At 36.8% G+C, this 18442-nt stretch overlaps 2 protein-coding genes across 3 annotated transcripts; one reads left to right on the top strand and one right to left on the bottom strand.

Annotated features, from left to right (window-relative positions):
* Positions 1–420: 420 nt before the first annotated feature.
* LOC105127721 (3-ketoacyl-CoA synthase 11-like) lies at positions 421–3043 on the top strand. The gene is made up of 2 exons (XM_011029116.1): positions 421–1479; positions 2077–3043. The coding sequence occupies exons 1-2, from the start codon at positions 700–702 to the stop codon at positions 2857–2859; spliced, it is 1563 nt and encodes a 520-aa protein (XP_011027418.1). The 5' UTR covers positions 421–699; the 3' UTR covers positions 2860–3043.
* A 1747-nt stretch (positions 3044–4790) lies between these two features.
* LFR (ARM repeat superfamily protein) lies at positions 4791–10572 on the bottom strand. 2 transcript variants are annotated; one of them, XM_011029093.1, is made up of 8 exons: positions 10249–10572; positions 10003–10172; positions 9712–9854; positions 9399–9637; positions 5871–5976; positions 5645–5783; positions 5436–5563; positions 4791–5292 (listed from the first exon to the last, which is right to left on the bottom strand). In XM_011029093.1, exons 1-8 carry the CDS (start codon positions 10427–10429, stop codon positions 5037–5039), a joined length of 1362 nt encoding a protein of 453 aa, XP_011027395.1. In that variant the 5' UTR covers positions 10430–10572; the 3' UTR covers positions 4791–5036. The 2 variants fall into 2 exon arrangements, with proteins under 2 accessions (XP_011027395.1, XP_011027404.1); XM_011029102.1 differs by having other exon boundaries at positions 10003–10166.
* Positions 10573–18442: the final 7870 nt, after the last annotated feature.

Below are 18442 nucleotides of genomic sequence, written 5' to 3'. Positions count from 1 at the left end.
AAAAGCTTCGAAATTTGTTAATATAAATGTGTTTTAATTGACAATTAATTTGTTTCCATAAGACTATGATAGGACAAAAAAAGGGACCAAATCACTAAGACAATCCATAATAATTTATTCTTTAATAAACAGTGCCTTTAGAGCGTTTCATAATTCTGAATGAGAACACTGATGAACACTTCGGCAGATGGCCAACAGGGGACGTGTTGAATGTATTGCCATCATGGGAGAGGCGAAGTACAAAATTAGATGCGTACAAGTAGACCTAATTGTATAAACACAAAAGGGAAAAATACGTGTGAACAAATCTAATACCTGTATTTTCCTGGTTGGCAAATTGAATTCCATGGCGGGTTAACAATTAAAAGTTCGCTGGGGTAGTTGCATCCTCCCGAGTCCAACTCTCCCTTCTTTATCCATACCCATACTCTTTAAATCCCAACTCATCTCTTCCCTCTTTGCAAGCCATTTTTCTTTCTTCTCAATTATCATACAACAAAGCAAGCACACCTTCAAGTTTTCTTTTTCTGTGCTCATTTCACAGAATCCGGCCCTCTTGGCTATAATTTTCACATTGATCAGAGATCTTTCCATTCCTTCTCTATAGCTTTGTGGGTTCTCCTCTTTTTTGTTTAACCACATAAAAAGAGTAAGAACTCCAATTTAATTTCTTAGGCTATACATTGAAGTTCCAACAAAATGGCAGAGGATCAGAGCAAACAAAAACCGATACCAGAATCAGTCACAGTTGATGCCGAGACGAAGAGAAACAGCCTCCCACACTTTCTCTTATCTGTTAGACTCAAATATGTGAAGCTTGGTTATCATTATTTAGTCTCTAGTGCCATGTATCTCTTGCTTGTTCCACTCATATTCATTGCATCAGCTCATCTTTCAACACTCACTATCCGAGATTTGGTCCAGCTATGGAACCACCTCAAGTTCAATTTTGTCTCAGTAACTCTGTGCTCAGGTCTTCTAGTTTTCTTGGCTACTCTCTACTTCATGAGCCGTCCTAGAAAAATATTCTTGGTGGATTTTGCATGTTACAAGCCTGAACCTGCTCGAATGTGCACCAGAGAAACTTTCATGGAGAAATCAGGAGTAGCAGGCTGCTTCAGTGAAGAGAATCTGGCCTTTCAAAAGAAGATCCTCGAGAGGTCTGGTTTAGGACAAAACACTTACTTCCCCGAGGCTGTGATGCGGGTCACACCAAGGCCGTGCATGGAGGACGCAAGGAAGGAGGCTGAGATGGTGATGTTTGGAGCCATTGATGAGCTCCTGGCCAAAACTGGGGTTAAAGCTAAGGATATAGGTATTCTTATAGTGAACTGCAGTTTGTTCAACCCAACCCCTTCTCTCTCTGCTATGGTAATCAATCATTACAAGCTTAGAGGGAACATATTGAGCTACAATCTTGGCGGAATGGGTTGCAGTGCTGGGCTTATTTCCATCGATCTCGCCAAGCAGCTTTTGCAGGTATGAAATATCAAGCATCGTCCCTTCGTTTTGGACTAGAAAAAAAGGGGGTGATGCAATTTAATGAAACGGCTCAGTAATTAATTTGGTGACATCCACAAGCTGATGTCCAGCTGTTATTAGGCGATCGAAACATACCATGCTGACTTTCATTGAACTTCGAATTAAAGACAGGAGATGTAATCTGAATAAAAAAGAAAAGGTAGCAAGGAGTGTTCGAACAAGATAAATGTTAGTCCCATGCACTCAACCATCTTGGGTCAGAAAATAGTTTCCCTTTCAAACTGTCTTTGTCGTTCACAGTACTGCATTTATAGCTTTGGAAACAGTTCATGCGTCCTTAATAAATAGGAAAAGAGATAGTACTACACAAAAACAAGAAAGTCCAATATTGCAATGAATCAACCTCCATATATTTGCTGGCTGTGTTATTTGCAAGAAAGTCCAATTTGCTGGCTGTGTTGGATAAACGTTACACTGATGATCCAGCTGTATGCTATGCTCTTTTTCGGAAATTGAAGCGCGCAAGGTGGGTTCTGCACATACAATGCTCCTATGTACAAGTTAACTGATGGATTTTATCTTAATTAATTACAGGTGCTTCCCAATTCCTATGCCCTGGTGATCAGCATGGAGAACATCACTCTTAATTGGTACTTCGGCAATGACCGCTCCATGCTTGTCTCCAACTGCTTATTCCGTATGGGTGGTGCCGCAATCCTTCTCTCCAACCGACCATCCGATCGCCGCCGCTCAAAGTATCAACTAATCCACACTGTTCGCACACACAAAGGTGCCGATGACAAGTGTTACAATTGTGTCTTCCAAAAGGAGGATGACACCAAAAGAATTGGTGTCTCACTTTCTAAAGACCTTATGGCTGTTGCGGGGGAAGCTCTGAAAACCAATATTACAACACTAGGGCCATTGGTACTTCCCATGTCAGAACAGCTCCTATTTTTTGCAACTTTAGTAGGAAGAAAGATCTTTAAACTGAACATAAAACCATACATTCCTGATTTCAAGTTGGCTTTTGAACACTTCTGCATTCATGCTGGAGGGAGAGCTGTGTTAGATGAACTAGAGAAAAACCTTGAGCTCTCTGATTGGCATATGGAGCCTTCAAGAATGACTCTTTATAGGTTTGGTAACACCTCTAGTAGTTCGCTGTGGTATGAATTGGCTTACACTGAGGCCAAAGGAAGAATTAGGAAGGGTGATAGAACTTGGCAGATTGCTTTTGGTTCAGGATTCAAGTGTAACAGTGCGGTGTGGCATGCATTGAGGACGATCAATCCGGCAAAAGAGAAGAATCCCTGGATTGATGAGATTGATGAATTCCCTGTTCATGTGCCTAAAGTGGTGTCCATTGCTTCTTGAAGCTCGACAATTTACCCTTTTCGGAGGGAGATAGTTATAATGTCAATTGCTTACAACTCTTTTCTTTTCTTTTGATTTTTCTTTTTTTGAGAACGGATTATCAATTGTTTTATGTAAGTGCAATTTATGTGCAAGTGAAGACAATTAATTGTTTTTATGGTTAAATTCTGATTCTCTTCGTATTTTTATTATGTTGTTAATCAACGAATGTCATTCATGTTCAAGATGGCTGAAAAGCTGAACATTCTTTAATCTACCTGTTTTTTTTTTCTCGAAATATTTATCAAGCCTCTCAGCCTCTGTTGGATCATTGATGTAGGAGAAAAGGAGACCGAAAAATAAAGAAAAGGAGCCTCTTGGATCACAACAACAACCCAAGAAGATGGTTCCATTTTTTTACCTTTTTCTTTTTGATAATTACAACCAATTCTAAGATCCATTTGGGCTATCTCAAAATCGAGCCATACCATTAATCCCATCCATGGTTGTCAATTCCCAAATGCATCCTCGAGAATGCCAAAGCATCAATTTGGTCGATTATCCTGTTTTCATATGTATGATATACATTCCCGATTGAGGCATTATTTACATGTATATTTCGTAGAAGGAAGTGCCAGGGCATCAGTTGGATTGTTTACTTGCACAGCCAAGGTGCACTGAAATTCGTTTTAATAAGAGGTCGGTGGGCTTCGTTAACTTTGCTCGTATACACCTCCACCGCCGGAGGCTAGAGTCAATTGAGCTGGAGGTAGGGCATGCGGTAAACCAAGCAGGGTATCTTGTCACATAAGTTAGAGGTTGGGTGCAAGTATATCGATTTCCATCATAATTTAACTCTAAATGCTCGTGGTTTACCAATCGAAATTGATGGCGACAGGCACACCCTATTTGCTTAAGATTACTTGCTCTATGTTCGTTTCGGGATTGAAAATTAAAGACTAACATATGGGTTAGGTGTTGAGTGGTAAAATATTAATAGTATATATATATATATATATATATATATATATATATATAAAATATTTGTAGAATGAAGTGTGAAGGATCTCTAGTATATGTGTAAAACCATATGCAATGACGAGTTCATTAAATTTAAATTAAATACAATAAAAAAATAGGGGGTTCAATGCTTTTGCAAAGAGAGTAAAAGGAGTGAGAGGTTTGAAAAAAAAAATAATAAAATAAAAAACACAAGGTTAAAACTTGAGGCAATTATGAGGATAAACTTCTCCTTTCTAAATAAGACTTCCAAATAACATTAATAAACATCTATATATTTAGGGTTTCAATAAGCATATTAAACTCGGAAAAATCAGATCAACTAAACACAAGGCATCAAGAATCACTTTATTATTATTATTATGAATTAAGAGCATGAATGTACTTAATATTGATAAAAAGAGTGATTCTACCATAACAAACGAGATCGATATTTTTTTTCTTCTAAAATGAATAACAAGCATATAATATTTTGCGAAGTCTAATTCATAATCCAAACCTCTTATGACCTAACAAATCAAACTCAGACTATTTGGATCCTAATTAGATTAGAAGTTCAATCCAAATGTATTTTATGGTTTTACTCTTACATTATTTCAATTAAAGATTTTAAATAAAACCCTATTAAAGAAAACAAGACCGAGGTTCAAACTCGGGGCCAGCGGTCCGAGATTTAAAACTCTATGGGCTGGACTATTTAGATAACAAAACGAAAGCTGGATCGGTCTTTTGCACGAGAGCTCACGTTTAAATGTAAAATTATGTTCTGCATTCGAGATGCATCGCTCTATTCTTTCTTCTTTATGGAGAATGGTAGGGAAAGGGAGAAGGAAGACAGTGCTGGATTGGGGAAGGATACCTTCACTTATGCAAGAAGATTGTTGGATAAAAAAAACATAGAGACCAAAGTAAATTTTCTGGAGATAAAAACATACACCAACAAAAAATAATATAAATAACGCATGGGTACACGGAATGTGCAAGTTGATACTAAGACAAAATAGCCGAAATACTTTTAAATACAAAATAAAGACTACAAGGATGTGAAGGCATCAATCCGATTATAAAGTGAACCTAAATGCAAGCAGGCAACTACAAAATCTAAGTCTTAATCAAGTTCCAAATCAACATTCTGGCAGCTCGGAGCTGGATCAGCTATAAATGATGCCGGTTTCCAATCACATGCCCCAAACACCACGAGCTGCTGTGAATTTGTTACTTGGTCTGGACGTCAGTTCATACAATATTCTGGCAAATGTATCAGAATATCTTGTATCTGAGAAGAGAATCTCAGCAAATGCGTTCTCGTAAGCTAGTAGCAAGGCCTTGTTTTGTGGCTCAGAGACCAGACTCTCCAATATCATCGCCGCTTTCCGACAAACTTCTGGCACAGGATGTGGCGCCCGAATCACTCTAAGCAATCGATCAACTGCCCTGAATTTTTTAAATTGTACACACCAAAAATGTCATGTCTGCAACCCAGTAAACCCTTTGACAATAAAATTTCTTGTCAAAGCCTTCTTTCTTTGTATCATTCTAATTTATGAAACCAAAATCAAAAATAAAAGAAAAATTACCATCGCTCACTAGCAAGCTTCAATCTGCAGTCCATATTAACTTCTGCAAGGTTATAAAGAGCGCCAACAGCAGCTGCCTGGGCATCAAGTGCAGGTGAGCTCATAAGATCTACTAAACGCTTGTGTATCTGCAATGGTCATTTGGCCCATCGTTATAAATTTATGCAAAGACATTATATAACTTGCGCCATCAACAGAGAAAGATCAACCTGTGGGAAAAAGGGAAGAAGGAAAGGTTCATTGTCAGGATTTATAATCAAACGCCCTAGTAATTCAGCAGCTGCACAGTGCCAGGCTTTAACTGCAGATCCCAGCATCCCCATGATTGCTTGTACTGCACGTTTTTCTCTGCTCAATAAAGAAATTAACAAACTTATCAACCACAAGTTAGAATAAAAAAATTAATATGAGGCAATAATAAATAAGATTTCTCACGTTATTTTGATGTAAGATGGCTTTGAGGAGCTAAAAATTCGGAGATCAAGCAATGGAGCCAAATTTACAATTGTCTCGAGGGCATTCGTAACAAGTTCCTCATCCTCTGTAATTGTCAAGAACTTTTAGAAGCATTTACAACAACATGTGAAACATATACATCTAATTTCTGCATCAGCATTGTATGGTGCAAGGAAAAGAAGGCTAGAATATCACAAGTCCTCAAATTATTGAAAGCCTCATTACAAATCAGAAAAGATAGAACTACAAACTTAACATAATTAAAGAGCTCGATATGAGGAAGTCCAATTAAACTGTCAATAACAAAACAAGCAAGCAAAGAGAATCTACGAACTTAAATTATTTGCACTTTAGGAAAAAAAAATTATTCACAAAAAAAATCAGAGAGACAAAATGGGAGTGGCAGGTTGATGAAATAACGCAAGGAAGCTTCTAGGGGGGAAGAACAAGGTTATAGACAATTTGCAATTTGACAAGAATATCCACACTGATATCCTCTCCATTAACATAAAGCAATCTTACGGTGTTTCTTGAGGATAAAAGAAAATGAAAGTGTTACTATAGTCTGCGATGATGCTAAATGAGTAAAAAAAACCCTTCTTTTCTGAGATCGGATCCTAAACCAGTAATGGTGAAGCTAGAATCTAATATCATCACATTAATGGTAACTTGAGCCTTTCAACTATTAGGATAATGACCTCTTCAAACGACTCAGAGGTGTTTCTTGAGGATAAAAGAAAATGAAAGTGTTACTATAGTCTGCGATGATGCTAAATGAGTAAAAAAAACCCTTCTTTTCTGAGATCAGATCCTAAACCAGTAATGGTGAAGCTAGAATCTAATATCATCACATTAATGGTAACTTGAGCCTTTCAACTATTAGGATAATGACCTCTTCAAACGACTCAGAGGTCCAAACTCATCTCATATCTTATCAGATTCAATGGATTATCTAAACTATAAGGGAATTGTGAGCCATAAGAAAAAGTGATGTCCTTCGTGTTGCTTCGGGATTCAGCGTTTCTTAATACTGTCTAGACTTGTATGAAAAATATTTAACGGAACAATAAGTACAAAGGGAGCATTGCAACTCTACACAATTAAGATAAGTCTAATGAAACATGGGCACGGTATATAGTTAGTTAAACATAGCGACATACCTCAAAAATAACCTATGCATGATGATGATTTACAAATTTCACGGAAGACCCTAATATCATTACATTTAGTGAGGCTGGTCCTAAATCTGTCCCAACTTCCCAAAGCCACAAAACGATGATCATTAAGGGCCTTGAGCCCCAGAGAACATCGCTAGTCACTCCATAACTTAGTCCCCTCCACATTCCCAACTAATAATGTTGTATCAACCTTCTTTCTTCTAAATGCTATAGCAACACAGGATCCTTTGGAGACCTAATAGAACTTTCCTTCATTAAGTAGTAATATCCTATAGACATTCTATTTGCCCCTAAACTTTCACAGCCAATATCAAAGAAACAAAGGACAGGACAACCATTTTATATACTCAAGCTGCTATGTCAGGAATATAATCAGTGACTTAACTCCACCTAGAAGGTCAACATTTAGCTGCCGCAATTTCTTTTGTGCCCTCGGGAAATGTCTAATCACAGCTACATCAAAATCCAAAATTCTTTAACAATATTAAGCTATGTAGGATACAACAACATTCTATCAACAGGGAAAATAAGAGCAACACAAGAATAGTGAAAACGCAACTGACTTTGCACAACCTCAAACAAAGAACAAATGTAAGTCAACCCTTTAAGAATCATAAGACAGAATCGACAAGCTCAGCATCCTCTCTCAAGTCTTCAAAAGCATAACAGGTGCAATTACCTTTCTAAACATCTTCCTACTTACATCACCGAAAATAAGTTCAATTTCACAGGGTATACTTGTGTATTTGAGAAGCACTTTGTCAAAACAACCTTTTTTTTCTCTGCTGTGTGCAAGGGAAGCGGCTAATTAAAGCAACATCAAAATCCAAATTTCTCTAACAATATTAAACCATGTAGGAGACAATGGGATTCTAACAACATGAAAATAAGAGCAACACAAGAATAGTGAAAACAGAATTGACTTTGCACAACGTCATACAAAGAACAAATGTAACTCTACCCTTTAAGAATCATAAGACAGATTCTACAAGCTCAGCATCTTCTCTCAAGTCTTCAAAAGCATAACATGTGAAATCTCCTCTCTAAACATCTTCCTACTTCACCAAAAATAAGTTTGATTTCATAGACTATACTTGTGTATTTGTGAAGCATTTCAGCAAATCAATTTCTTTTGCTGTGATCAAGGGACAGATGGCAGACAGAAAAGGGCAAAAAAGATTTTGTTTAGCATGGCAACAATCAGTAATTATCAGACCACCTTTGATGATTCAATGTGAACCAATATGCTAAAATTCCAGTAGGTGCAGTGTTTGCATTGTATCACTATCCCAATCCAGTTTATTAGGCTTTGAAGGTATCTTCAACTCATAAAAGAATTTTTTCTCGGACTGGTAAACTCACATCAGAAAAATCACTCCATTAGAATCAACAATGAGAAACTAAAAGGAATAGCCAGCCCTAATATCATAAAACAGAATCAAGAGAAGTAAGCCAACTGAAAAAAAATCTAACTCTTTCCTTCTGTTATGTACAGGTAAATATATATGTAGAGTTCTCTGGTTCTATTCTTCAAGGACATTTGCTGATTCAGCGAGAGCAGTTGATATCTCTATATTTCTCAACCAAATTCTAAGATCACGAACTCAAGGCTAAATCACATATTTATACGCTCCCAATCCCTGCAAACTCCAATATACCAAAGCATGAACACGCTGGTTGCACTAAGAGAAGAACTAGATCACTGTTTCAGAACCTCCCATATGCACATGACATGTAAGGGAGGATGGGTGTTTCTCTTTTCATTCAGGGATCCCAAACCTAAAATTTCATGCATGTACCTTAGCAGCAATGGCCCTTATCATTATAGTACATTTTGGTAGAAGGTGAAACAAAATAATAAGATCAGGGAAGAAATGCAAAACTAATAAAAAAAAAAGAAAAGAAAAGAAAAGAAAATGGAAACAGGAAAAATAATTCACATCAATATCAACTCCTGAATTCTACGCCATACAACACAATCTTCACTTTCCACATTCAAATGAGCAACTACACGTCCGTCAAGTTTTCAGCCCTCAAATTTAGCTCTAAAGCACAAGGATGTCACATGAGGCTTCTCATCAATCGGAGCATCAGCTTAATGACCCTAGATGACCTAAATTTTAGTGTCTTGGTCTACCATATTCTGCAGTTTTTTGCTAGATATAGTTCAAACAATCTTTATTTGCAACTGGCTGTATGAAATCTCAAATTATCCTGTGATTGCTTCAGAGAAACAATTGTAAATTTTCCAAAAATTTTGATGAGGATGATGATATTCAACTTGGATGATAAATAACAGAAATAGCATTTTGCTTTATTAAGTCCTCACCAGTACTGTGATCCTCTATGCACTGGAACACCGTTTCCAAGCAATGCCGATTTCCAGCCATAATAACTTCATTCTCTGGCATGAAAGAGAAATTGCGTATGATATTTGAAGCAGCCACAGCACACTGCTGCTTCTCTGCCCTCCCTTCATCATCTAAATTAAACAAACCATCCTCTTCATACCACCACTCTGAAGGACGAAATTTGGCTACATTCTTCTGCACTGAAGCATCCGTCAATCTGCCACAAAGACATCACCCCACATTTACATCCCACTTTTACCAAGACCAGATTTTAATAAAAATCCTACTTACCCAGATTGCTTGACATTGTCATTTGATCCCAATGCCTCGTACTCGTAACCAAATCCTGTAACAAGCGAATTAGAACCTAATGTTCTTACTCTACGAGTCTTCTGGAGTTCTCTGGGAAGCGCAATATCTCGCCAGTCATCAATCTGTTTTGTTTTAACACATCATCACTAGCACCAAATTGCTAAATATAAAACAATCATACACCTAATTAATTTTTGCTAAAATATAAACAAAATAATTCAACAAACCATGAGATTTTAAGAGAGAGAGAGAGTAAAGCGAGATGCATACGACTTGAAGAAGAGCATCAAGCAAGCCAGATATTTTAGCGAGAGAGTCTTTGCGCATGTCTTCTTTTTCTTTGAAAGAAAGCAATGTGAGAGTGTTGAGTGCCCATGTTAACTCGCTCTTCAATCCACTTTGAAGTGCCAGTACTATTCTTTTATTATTCTGATCTGAAGCTAACAAATTAATCAAAGATATGTTAATTTTAACACTAAAAGTTAGGGTTTTTTCTTTTTTTTTTGGAAAACTGACCGGCGAATGAGGTGTGAACTTGAAGTGAAGGACCGAGGAGAGTGGACGGTGCTACAGAATCTGCAGCAGATGAGCCGGCGGCGCTGCCGCTTGTGCTGCCGAAGGGGCGCCCTCTCTTAGGTGCTGGGGCTGCTGATCCGCCCCCTGAGCCACCGGACTTGTTCAGGTCCCGCTTCTGCATTATTTTGTGTGCGTGTCGGTCTTGTTTGGCTCTCGCGATGAGGTTGGCGACCGCGGGATCTATTTTTCAGGGGCAGTCGGGCAGGGAGTGTTTTGACCCGAATCCGATTTGATTATGATGGTTTGGGCTTTTGCTTTTGCTGGATCATCAGACGTTGCGGCCTACATACACAAATGGGTTTTAAAGATCAACATAATAGAATCTCAATAATTTACACAAAAAAATTGAGATAATTACCAAAACCCCTTCTAAAATAATATTAAATCTAAAAATATATGTTAAAATATTTTCGTATCCATAAAAATATTTTCGTATCTAAAAATCTATATATCAAACTCTTGGTTAATATCTTTAATCCATTTGAATTTTTAATTATGGAAAACCTTACTTCAAGGCTATTTAGATAGAAAAATATTTCAATGGATAAGAATCTTTTATAGATTTTATTTCACAATATAAAAAATTTCATATCAAAAAATTTAAATTAGATTTTTTAAAAAAAAAAATTAGATATTTGTAATTAAATTTACTCAAATCTCAAGAAGAAATACATATATAATATCCACACAACATTTATCCATCAAACTTTTTTATAAAAAAAAACATCAATACCTTAGATAATTTATTTTTGTTAAAATTAACAGTCACGGCAAGCATGTGAATAATTTCAACGTCGACGTGAATTGTCCAAAATAACTTCATAAATAGTTCATAGGTGACTTCGAGAGACTCCACGATCAAAATCACCAAGGGCAAGGATTTCCAGCGAGATAGACCCTATAGGCCAATCGATTCATGGTCGATTGATCCATGGAGGACTGCCATTCCTTACTTGCTGGTCGTTTCTTACAAACTTCATCGCATTCTTCTCTGCGTGTTTTTACCATGATTGGGCGAGGCAGCTTCTTGGCTGATGGAGGCCGCTTATTTTAGGGGTAAGCGCAGCTGTGAAAAGGGAACATAATACTTCTGAGATTAGGGTGTCACCCTTTGGCATCTGTATGATACTCAGGTCATTTAATTCCTGAAAAAGGCCGGTCAGGTGGTGAAGCATGGGAGCAGGAGGGACTGTTTGATTTCAGCGTTTAGTAAGCAACTGTTTATGAATAATTAGGATGGGCTTGATTCTGTACTGGACTAAAAACCATGAAAAGCAGTTTCGAAATCATTTTACAGGCCTGGCTTTATAAAAGTTCTGACAGCCCACATGTTGGTGGGAGGTGAATACGTTAAAATCTTTAAATCGACCTCTCTTCCCATCACTCCTCCTTTGCAGCTTTGCTGATACCACAGGAACATTCAGGGACGCGTTCTTGGTTGTAGCAAGATTCTTTTTATCTTGTCACTACCAGATAGAATTAACTGGGGTTCATAGACCGCAATATGACTTTGGAATGAAGATTTAGACCGAAATATGAATTTGGAATGAAGATTTCCTCTAGCTACTGGGTACCAAACGAAGTGTCTGGGCTTTCGTCCTTGGGAGAATGATATTATACAAGCAATATCATGTACACAAGTTGCAGTAAGCATCGCACATTAGAAATACCTGTTATACAAAATGGATCAGGGTCTCACTGGGTTTTCTTTCTTTCTTGTTTGCTTCCTCAAAAAGATGATTGTGGCCGTTGTTTTTTTGGCTTCCACCTTCGATGTCTCTCAGAAGAGGCGGTTCGTGGATCTGTTGATTCTGAGATATAGTTACTAATAGAATCAAATATTTTTATAATATTTTCATACCAGTGCTGATTTTCTTGCAAGAAAGGGTGATGCTCAATCAACCAGAGATAAGATTATCATTATCTTTACAATTTTTCGTATCGCTAATGACAATTTCCAACCCACATTAGCTGGCGGGTCTGTAACTTTACATGGAGTGTTTTCTTATAGACAATATTAAAAGGTTCTTGCTCGATTCGCCCTGATCTTGAGACTGGCTAGCCATTATAATAGCCTCTCTGGAATCTAGCTAGTTGGTTTATTTTGTGTTTCAAGATTATTATCGAATCCCTCGCCTTTTTTATAAATAAATGAATCTGTGTCAAGCTCATAGTTTTCCCATCACTTCTGATGACTATTATGCGGATAAACAAAGAGGCTCGTTGCGTGGGTTGGGAAGAAGAAGTGGCTAACCCCTTAAATTATCTATATTTTATTCATATATTATATTGAAAACAAGGAAGCCAACGGAATCAGCAAGGTGGTTAAGAAACTAATACTGTACGCCACAGTTCAATAATCTTTCTGCCCCTGTGCGCGGTAGATAGGGCCAACCAAATATTGATGATTCCATTGGCTGTTTTTTTTTTCAAATCCTCTTCTGATTCCATCTATATGTAAAGCCATTAGCTAACAATCGCTCCAACTCCATGAGACCAATGAAAGAGATTTATTTTTTTCTAACATAGAAATGTAAACATTAGAAAATTGCTACCATCTAAACTACTTTTATATTATAATTTTCTTTTTTAAAATCCTAGCTATAGCAGAACTTCAAATATCTCAAGATCATCGACCTCCATATATCCTAAAATTCAAGTTGCTGCACCAAGGCTCGTAGCCCAGCGATCTTGGTAGAGATTTTTTACCTATGCATCTTGGATTCAAGCTTCAATGTGTATGTTTGTCATCCCCGCAATGTTTTATTTGTCTACTAGGCTTGCAGAATGTTCAGTAGATCCGGAGATTAGTTGTGGTGCGCATAAACTGGTCCAGACACCTCGGATTATATAAAAAAAAAAATTCAAGTAGCCTATAAACCGTATTGCTAGATTATTTAATCAATTAATTAATTAATTTTAATAATTTCATTTATTCTTTTTAGTTAGGGTGATTGATAGCTTATACTTTATATTTAATAAGCCAAAGTAATTTATTGTTGGTATTTATAAAAGATATATTTTTGTGAAAATGTGGACTCTTCAATACTTAAATAAGTATCTTTTAAAATAAAAAATAATAATAATAATATTTAAAAAAAATGCTTTCAAAATATACATGTAAAAAAAAAAAAGATTGTGAATCTTTATTTTAAAGATCTCATAGTGTATATATTTATAACTCATGAATTTTATTTTTTTGTAAAGAAAAATGATTTAAGTATAATATAACATTTATGATATTTTGAGTTGTATTATAAGTTGTATTCCATTTATTTTATCCTATTAAAAAATGATGACATAACTTATCATAAAAGACTTTAACATATTTGATGATCTCGATAGAATATAAATTTATTTAATTAAGTTTATTTGTTAAGAAATAATTTATTTATAATTTGATATAAAAAATTATAGAATTAATAATATCAATCCAATCATTTATTAAATATGACTTTAATAAGAGATCTAGGGTGCTATGATGTATTTATGCCAGCTTATAACATACCTGAAAATTAAAAAAATTATACATGTTTATTTTTCTTAATTTGATAATTTTTAATAAACATACACCGATAAAATTTTGATTCACGACAACCCTTGAAAATTGCCACACCACACCTTGACTACATTTGTGATGAACGGTTAAAATTTATGTGTTCTTCCATGTATATACGCAAGGTATTAAAGTCTTCGATCTCAAGTTAGGAATAACACGATCCATTGCGTTTATATGATCCATACCCATATCATTTGTGTATTAATGTCTTTCTATGTTTCAATCCTTCTTGATCGGTATCTTGTCCTTTCGCCGTCATCTTTGCAACAGAATACTGAGAGTTTAGAAACTCTAACTGGGATCTGATCAGCACATGTACATGTATGTGAAGAGTTTAAATTACTATTCTATATTACTTAGCCGTAATACAAGGGTCTCTGACATCATTTACATCGACAAGTGATCTGCTTTGATTCTGAAGTTTAGAACAAATCTGTCATAAATCTCAAGGTCAAACATTCATATTAACAAATAATTATAAGTTATTAATTGCAAATGATTACATCACTCGGTACAGTGATACTACCTTTCTAGTTTCTTAGGGAAAAAAGGATGTCTAATCATACTGTTCGGATTAAATTTTAATGTAATAAGTCTCCGTGAGACTTGCTTCAAGAAATTTAATAGAGCTTAGCAATTCAACGCTAAAAAGTTTATCCCGAGTCTTACGCTTCATCTCTAATATTTTCCTAGCTTTGCACGGCAGTGTAAAAATATAGTTTAATGATCAGTGAATATAAATAGTTGATGCCTTGCTTACAAATCACGTTTAGCCAAACGCGTATCGATCTTCTTGTGTTGTGTGTTGTGTGATGTTTGTTTCTTAGCACCTTGAGCCATTGCAAATATTAGAGAAATTAAAGGACCTCTTTGTTCATCGCAAAGCTGGCCCAACTGGGAATCCATTTGCATGGTTGCCATAGCTAGCTCCGCTTTGGCATATTCTACTGGGATAATGAATATTCCTTAATCTTCATGAACTGCATTATTGGAAAATGCATTCTAGATAGCATTGATTGGGTCCATTTCGAAATTATAGCTGCAGAAATCACAGTAAATGCTTGCCAGTTGTGAGATTTGTAAGGAAAAAAAATGAAAGGGGAAAATAACGAAGATAAACAAGACCATGAAGCAATTTCGTGTCATATAGCGTTGTCTAAGTACTAATAATGGGAATGCTAATCACCCATGCGTTTTATGCACTGACTTCGTGGTAACTGATACAAATATCGAAGTTCTCTTGCTTTTTATTGCTGGTTTTGCTATTAGTATTTCGCTAGCTGGTTCATTTTCTTTGAGCTGTTCTCTTTTCTTTTTTATGCATAAGGATTCAATGAGATGCTGCGAAATCATTTATTTTGGTGCCCTCTGCAACTTCTTCAGCTACATACAGTAGCTGGAAGCCTGGAACTCAAGGCTGGTAAATGCAGCAGCAGCATCTCATACATATTAATTGACATCTGATGTGAATTTTATTTCCCATTTCTATTGCTGGTCTCCAAAATGTCCATATATGGTGTATTTAATTCTGATTGTGGCATTTTTGTTCATAGTAACATTAACTAACTGGTTCAAATATCAAGAGTACTGGAGGATAGCAACTGGCAAGTACGTTGTAATGGCGCATTTGAAAGAGCTCATATTAATGAAGTGAAGACTGCCATAACAGAAGATCGACTAGCCGAATTGTAAATGCACATCTGCAGAGGAAATTGCTCGTTTAAAGAATCGAAATTTATTTCACGAACCAAACCCCCCAGGTTGCTTTACCACCTTTACAGTCCGATACACATCGAATCTGATATCTGGAAAACAAAAAAAAAAAAACTTCGATGGCCGGTGTATCCTTTCATTATTTTTTGGTTTATAGCTTATAGCTGGATAGACTACCAAACCTCGGGAGTTTTGTCAACTTTCTTCCTAAACAAAAATTTCGTTAAACATACACTTGGGCTGGGGTGAGGTTTCAGTTTAGCTTTTACTTTATCAATTAGCAAGAATAGAATACTTTAATTTATTTTCTTTCGGTGATAATTGGAAAAGGTTCACAAATCTCATGGAGGATATTGCAATGGTTAAGTGATCGTTATAAAGTTGTCAAGGAATATGTTATACAGCATAAACCAAAGATATGAAGAAATTGAAAACGAACAAAAGTGAAATTTGATGGAAGCGATTAAAAAAGGTTTATCAGTGTAAAGGGAAAAGTGACAGAACCCCCGAAGATCAGAGAAGGGCTTTGTGATTTACCCTTTACAGCTTAATGTTGACCCAGGAAACTTTTAACCTGCTCTGTTGATTCGACGAGGTGAGCTATAACAGAGCCAGTCAGAGGCACAAACTATATCAACACAAAGTAAAACTTCTATGCTTCTCGAGATATAAGTTTGGTAAATCGAAGTAACACTATCGATCACAAGTATGGTTGCCTTGTGTATAATCATGTGGCTGTTATACGTTTTTTTGAGTCTTAGTTCATTCAAGATTTGACTATAAGAAAAACAGGGCAAGATTCCGGGGAAAAAAAAAACAGTAACATGTGAGGAAAAGCAATCAAGTGGGGAGAAAGGGCAAGGCTGAAGCACACGCACAAGGACCACATGCCACCTAATATCGAGTCCATGTCATAACGGATAAATGCCATTGAAAAAAGGAGGGACTGTAGGCTCTGTGGGCAACATGTTAAATCTTGATTGGATGGAGGAGAGGCTAAGGTGTCTAGACTTTCCATGAGCTCTCACACCGTTTTGGATTGAGACATCTCTCAACATTTGTGATTAAAGTAAAGCACCAAATCGTGTACCAGTGTCGAAAGAATATTTACTCTTCTTTATTTCTATACATGAATAATCGCTTTTTTATATAAATATAAAAAGTACATAGCAAAAGGGAGTGTCTCTCACTCTCTTGTATTGGTTTCCAATTCCATGTTGTAGCAATTTAAATGTCACCTTGATTTCCTTCAGTCATTGTTTTCGGAAGCCCGGCAATTTGCCCCGTGTTCTTGCCATGAGCAACTGCGCTTCCAAGTTCCTTTGCAGTTGTGCGCTATGAATGCTCTGATTTCGTGAAGCCTAGGCAAACTCAGTTAATCAAAGGCACACCTCACAAGTAATCTCCATACCATCCATGTATCCATCGAGAGGAGGAGATAGGGGGAGTAGGTGAAGGGTTGCTTTCACAAAAGCATTATTATTGTCAAACTTGGGGCAAATTTGCTTTTATTATTTTGCTTTGTATAGGGAAAAGAGAGCCCGCCCCACCATAGTCCTATCATCCGAAAAAAAATAAGAAGAGGAAACAGACCCCACATCCCCTCATTAGCTCAGAGAGCTTTGTAACGGACCCTACCCACTTCGTGAATAAGATAATACTTATTGTGGAAGTATTTTCTCCAAATTATGAAAGATACGCAGATTATTACAAACAGGACTGCCCAAGAACAATGATTGTGGAAGTGTTTTCCCCAAATAAAATCATCAGAAAGTGATAATTAACACACCAAAGTAAGCCATAGGAAAAGGGAGTTCTGTGCTCAAATATGCTACCAGACCAGGCTATTTGCGAAACTCTTTAGTTGCCATGATGGAAAAGGTCTCAAAGTGGGGCTCTTGCGATCCTTGAGAGTTAAGTTTAAAACAGTTTCCCTAAAGTTGAGCTGAAGAAAAGAACCCCATCCCTGCTCCTGTTAGTCCCATAACTCTGCAATCAATGCCTGCTTGGAAATGACTGCTCGCTTCCCCCTGTCTTTACACCTTCTGGTGTTAACAATGTGCATCCAAGCTCACACATTCAATTGGCGATGTCCTTTTTTAATCCACCCACTGCATCCAACTTCTTGTTAAACATGCCGAGTTTTCAAGTTGTTTAGATAATGCAACGGTGCGCTCGTCCAAGGAAAGGGAAAGGGCACAGGGGACAGGTGAATTCACCTTTTACATGTTGATGGGATTTAAATAATATGAGTGGCCTGAAGGAGCTGATTTCTTTAAGGAGTGGTTGGTAACAGATGAAAAAAAACAAAAGATTTCAAATTATGACATGTTATGTTGGCCCTCTTATCCTCCACAATAAAATATAGAGGGAGCCTGGATTCAATCCCATGAGCTCCAGGTCCATTTTGACCCAGATGCCTCTCGGATAGCAAGGAACAGGACGGGATTCGCTTTCAGTTTTACAGATTGCTCCACTAACATCTAGCCAAGGTTAAAATATCAGAGTTTATGCTGTCAAAACCTGTTCACCAATTATCAACTCAGAAATCTGAAGTGCTTCCCGAGAGGGTCAAAGTGCCTCCTCCCTCTTTAACCTCAACCAGTGCTTATCTTGCACGTGCGACAGCATCTCCCTAGATTATACCCTTATTTCCAGTCCCAAACTCACAAACCTTGACCGACGGTAGAATGAAAGGAGAAATTTCCCTGAAGGCTGGGAAAACCATATAAATGAATGGATTCAAGAGCTGCATTGAAGTAAAAGAGGTGTTTTTTAGGTCCCCCGAGAAAAAGAAGAAAACGAATTAAAAACAAAAACCCAGGTGGAGCAGTGCTAGACCAACCAAAAAGCTTTAAACAT

Source organism: Populus euphratica, unplaced genomic scaffold (assembly GCF_000495115.2).
Source record: "Populus euphratica unplaced genomic scaffold, PopEup_1.0 scaffold1.1, whole genome shotgun sequence".
NCBI lineage: Eukaryota > Viridiplantae > Streptophyta > Magnoliopsida > Malpighiales > Salicaceae > Populus > Populus euphratica.
The sequence above is the reverse complement of the archived record's forward strand: the minus strand, read 5'-3'. Positions and strand labels throughout refer to the sequence as shown.

Coding starts and splice junctions, on each gene's coding strand:
- LOC105127721 (XM_011029116.1), top strand. CDS start 700: ATGGCAGAGGATCAGAGCAAACAAAAACCGATACCAGAATCAGTCACA. Junction 1,480..2,076: donor TCGCCAAGCAGCTTTTGCAG/GTATGAAATATC, acceptor AATTAATTACAG/GTGCTTCCCAATTCCTATGC.
- LFR (XM_011029093.1), bottom strand. CDS start 10,429: ATGCAGAAGCGGGACCTGAACAAGTCCGGTGGCTCAGGGGGCGGATCA. Junction 10,173..10,248: donor AGTTCACACCTCATTCGCCG/GTCAGTTTTCCA, acceptor TTAATTTGTTAG/CTTCAGATCAGAATAATAAA. Junction 5,784..5,870: donor CCATCTTACATCAAAATAAC/GTGAGAAATCTT, acceptor TTTATTGAGCAG/AGAAAAACGTGCAGTACAAG.